The 4,886-nt window shown below is 40.1% G+C and overlaps 1 protein-coding gene across 1 annotated transcript in view; it reads left to right on the top strand.

Annotated features, from left to right (window-relative positions):
• STAT4 (signal transducer and activator of transcription 4) overlaps positions 1-4,886 on the top strand; it is a 39,560-nt gene that overhangs the window by 32,370 nt on the left and 2,304 nt on the right. Inside the window, exons 18-23 of the mRNA XM_003207431.4 lie at positions 785-837; positions 1,595-1,689; positions 1,919-2,055; positions 2,441-2,632; positions 3,785-3,851; positions 4,350-4,458. Of these exons, the coding sequence (XP_003207479.1) occupies positions 785-837; positions 1,595-1,689; positions 1,919-2,055; positions 2,441-2,632; positions 3,785-3,851; positions 4,350-4,458 (653 nt within the window). The remainder of the gene's footprint in view (positions 1-784; positions 838-1,594; positions 1,690-1,918; positions 2,056-2,440; positions 2,633-3,784; positions 3,852-4,349; positions 4,459-4,886) is intronic.

Below are 4,886 nucleotides of genomic sequence, written 5' to 3'. Positions count from 1 at the left end.
TCATTAAGTTATCTGTTCTCTGGGGCATGTTTAGTCCTGGGATCCATCTTTTACTCACAGCAACATAGAAATGAAGCCCTGCATGGCTAGAACTTCAGTGAGACAAGCAAAAGAATGCTTCAGTCCGACTGCCCTCGAGAAGGAAGAGGCCTCAGAGGAAGGCTGGCAGAATAAAAGAAAGCATTACCTGTTCCTGCAGAAGAAATTAGTATAAAATATATTATGATCCACAAGAAACTCCATGCTGAGGGCCTAACAAGACCTCTTACTGCCAGGCAAGAACTAAAGTGCCGAAGACTGGACAGAATCTTTACTTCTTACTGCTTCCAAAGCTGGGAAGCTAGGGCCTTTAAGTTTCCTTTAGTAAAGGGTGCCTTATCTAATGGTTTCTTGTTAGATAATGGAGTAGAAGACACCCCTGTTATTCAGTTAGGATCGGAATATGAGAAAAATAAGAGAACATCTGAAAACTTGGAAGCTCAAGATAGGGCGAGAGAAATAACACTTAGATTGAAACTAAAACAGCACAGTGCTGCACCAACGAGGCCCCAGACGACTTTAGGCAAAGATTCCCCAGGCTACCATCAGCAGCAGCTTCACAAAGGTACACCAAACTCATCTGCCAGCTGCACGCTCTCCCCATGCACACAGCCCTTAGCAAGCCCCTCTCAATGCCTCTCCAAGCCTGGATGGGCTATGCTATTTTTCAGCTGTATAGATGCGAAATAACATTGCTTTCAGAACTTCAGAAAAGCAGACTCACATTTTTCTATTTTACTTTTAGGGCAACAGGTCAGTTACAGTGACTATCAGCTCTCCTGGGCAAAGTTCTGCAAGGTACGGTTCTGAAAGTAAAAGCACACGTCTAACTCCATCCCACTGATGTCAGTGATGAGATTTGCAATTGCCTTGTGTGGGTCTTGAAGCCCAAACCAATTCTAAAAGCTTCAGAATGAAAATAGCATTTCCTGATGTTTAAGGCTTGGGCTAAGAGATCTACTTAGCTACATTTATACAGGTACCAGAAACAGTTATTACAGTCAAGCATGCCCTATATGTTCCTGTAAATCATAGAATCACGTTGGTTGGAAAAGGCACCTAAGGTCATGAGGTGCCACCAAATAATCAATATAGATCCTGCTATCAATGCACAGAATGTTTTTCATAAAGCATACAGTATGTTTTTTCCCTACATGCTCGGTTGTGACCTAAATTACTTCAAGTCTGTCTACACATTCAGTAACTTTGATCAGAAATGACAGCACTGAAAAAGAAGAGTAAATGCTTTTAATTTGCACTAAATTAAAACACAGAACATCGAAAGTAGTTTGAACTCTTGAAATATAATCTCATAATGAGAAAAACTTGGAATATGATTTTTTCTTTAAAAAAAGGGAGTTGCAATGCATATCTTTAAAAAAAAGAAATAGTTTTTGCATTAGGCTTAAGCAGGTATGTTACTGAAAGCAGCAATTCCTATTTGTCATTTCAACAGATGCTAGATTACTCTTCAGGAATTGAGACAGCTATATCACGTGGATGTGGTGTAACAACGTTCTCCTAACGTTCCTCTTCTCCATCTATTTCCCATTAGGAACATTTACCTGGAAAGTCTTTTACCTTTTGGGTTTGGCTGGAAGCTATACTGGACTTAATTAAAAAACACATTCTTCCTCTTTGGATTGATGGGTGAGCAAGAAGTAACAACGGCCGTGTGTTGACCTTTCTCTGCTTTACCCTTTCTTCTTCAGTAGCTAAACAGAAGAGAACTTGCAAAGAGTCGAACACTTCTGTCTCTTTCTCCCCACTTATGATTTTTCAAACTCTTTGCAAAAAGGGAACACCTCTGAATCTATTAGAAATGCAGAAGTCCATATTTTTTGCAAAAGTAAAACCATGATTTCCTATTACACTTCAGGTACGTAATGGGATTTGTAAGCAAAGAGAAGGAACGAATTTTGCTCAAAGACAAGACACCAGGAACATTTTTATTAAGGTTTAGTGAAAGCAATCTGGGTGGAATTACCTTTACTTGGGTGGATCAGTTAGAAAATGGTAAGTGCAATTAAAAAAAAATAATAACATAGAGCTCAAACCCCTTGGTATAATTGTAGCCACAGTTTGCTGAGGTTTTTTTGTTTAAAAGTAAAGTTCATGTGTATAGTGTAAGTTTGGTTTGGGGAGAGAAACACAAACAAAGCTTTGCAATTCTTCCTCTCAGTTCTTTATATTACCATAAATAGGTTCATTAAGGGACGTACCTGCTTACTGCAGGCTTTACGTTTGTTCCCACAAATGTGGAGGAAGAATGCCATGAAAGACGTTGGCACGAAAGGTAAAAGCCATAGCAGTGTCAACTTAAAAGGAAAACAAAAAGCGTTCCAAGTAGAGACGTTGACCTAGCAGCTATCAGCAGCTCCGTGCCCTTGTGTTCCTACAGGAGAAGTAACATTCCATTCGGTGGAACCCTACAACAAAGGCCGCTTAGCTGCGCTACCCTTTGCTGACATACTGCGAGATTACAAAGTTATCATGGCAGACAACGTTCCTGAAAACCCTCTGAAGTATCTGTACCCAGACATACCCAAAGACAAGGCCTTTGGCAAACACTACAGCTGTCAGCCGAATGAAGGTTGGGCTCGGTTTCTGTACTTAACCCTTCTGGAAAGCAGCTTTAAGGCCAAGAGGAATTTGGGGAGAGGAAGAAGGGAACAGATCACGATGCCTCCTTTAATCGGCTTCTTCATGAGAAATGCTTGACGTGTGTCTGTCACGTAGACAGCTTCATCTTACAAACAGATCCACAGTCTTAGAGGTTACATTAGAGGCTACAACAACAATATTTAAAAGAAGCTACGAAGTAGATCTTGAGTTAGGAGTCAAAGTAATTGGATTTCTTTCCTGACCAACACATCGCAAAATTCAGTATTCAGACATTCAAAGGAGATGAAAAGTCATCCTGCTCTTCAGCTTCCTGATTATGTAAAACTGTAATAACAAGTTGTGTCTTAAATTTCAAAGAATTCTGTATTTTCTGAACAGCTTGGAAGGCCTGCTTTCATTTCACAATGAGGCAGCAGTTACCCCTGGTAACTACACTGGAAAATACGGCTAGATAAATCAGCTCCAAAAGGCTAGATAAGATTAGTTCTAAACATGCCCTCTCTTCTCTGGGTTAGAAGTCAAACCATTTTTAGATCAAGCTTGCATCCCATCAAAAAGAAAAAAAAAAACAAACACCAAAACCCTGATTTTTCTAGATCAGCTCAGAATTATGTGCATTTCTGAGCTTTGGATTCAAATCCCCACGCTTCTCAAAGATACTTTGAGGCAGCAAATGCTTTTCTTCTTCATTTTAATTCAGTGACTTGGCCTAGTGCTCAAGTCCTCTAAAAAATTTAATTTCACACAAAAGACAAATCTGAAGCTGTGATACAGCCAGGGCTCCATGCAAGCATTTGCAGAACCGAAAAGTACTCAGTACAAAGCTTTTGGAGTTCTAGCACAGTCCTCTCTCTCTTCAAAGCCTTACCGAGATCTTTTCTATCAGCTGTTATGCTGTACCTCAAAATAGTGATGTAGGTATTTCCAGTGGGGAAGCACAGTCATTTCCATGACTAGGACCTGAACCTGGACTCTAACCTCAGAATTCCCTCATTTTATGGCTGCTTATTTAATCACAGATGTTTCTCATTTAAGATATTATGGTCTGCAGCACAATCAATTTCAAACAAACAGTAAAATTAATGGGCAGTATTTAATTTCTCTACTATTGGCTTTTTAGTCTCAAAACCCTCAGACGGAGGAGTCAAAGGTTACGTTCCTTCAGTATTTATCCCGGTCTCCAAAATGTGAGTAACCATAGAGATGTATTACTCTGAATTGCATTACATTTACATACTGTTTCTAACTTTTCCCTGCCTCTCCTCCCCCATTCAGATCGCTTGGGACAGCAACGTCTCTGAGTTTTGGTTTGGGCAAAGACTGCTAAAACAAAAAAAGGGAAGCAAAGAACTTACTAGAGTGCTTCTCTCATACTTGTGGCAAAACATTTGTCAGAACCGAATGCAAACTTAATGGTACTTCGGTCATCTTTCACTGTTCCCTTTTTCAGCAGCTGATAATTACTGAGTCAGGCTTAACCTCTGCCTTTCTTTAGACCCATTCCCTGCATTTTTAAACATCTAGTCATTGGCATCTGCTCACAAGGCCACCAGCGAGCCCGAACATAAGCTTAACTAACTTAATTAAGCATTCAACACGAGTCATTCACAAGAGCCCACGACAATCCTCCATGAAGTTGGAGGGATTTAGGTTACTTTTAATATCATTTTCTTCTTTTTTTAAAGCTTAAATGATTCTACAGATCCACATTCTCCATCAGATCTTCTTCCCATGTCTCCAAGTGTTTATGCTGTGCTGAGAGAACATCTGAGTCCCACAGCCATCGAAACTGCCGTACGTTGTAAAACTTTTCCACTGATAAGTTAACACTTAACAAACAGGGCATGCAACACAGATGCTGGTTACAGAAAGGCCACTCATACCAGTACCAAAATCCTAGCTCATCCATCACTTGCACTATCGCATTCTGAACCAGTGGTGCAGATATTTCTCACTCTAACGCAGACAAGATGCTGCAGCATACTTGGATGCGTTGTCTGATACGAAGCAGCCTTACTTCCTGGCCAGGGAGTCACGAGCATTTAAACCCAATATGAAATGCGTCCTCGTTTGTTTCAATGTATTAAAATAATTCTGACCTTCTGAATTGCATTCGTGAACTACGCGTGCTAGCTGGCATTTCCCTGTTTTAGCAGTGAAAAGAATAGTTGGCTTCATTTTTATCATCAAATCACAAATATTTTAGGGTCTTTTTTTTTTTT

The sequence above is a fragment of the Meleagris gallopavo genome, chromosome 7, assembly GCF_000146605.3.
Source record: "Meleagris gallopavo isolate NT-WF06-2002-E0010 breed Aviagen turkey brand Nicholas breeding stock chromosome 7, Turkey_5.1, whole genome shotgun sequence".
Taxonomy (NCBI): domain Eukaryota; kingdom Metazoa; phylum Chordata; class Aves; order Galliformes; family Phasianidae; genus Meleagris; species Meleagris gallopavo.
Note: the sequence above shows the minus strand (reverse complement) of the source record. Positions and strands in the feature narration are given on the sequence as shown.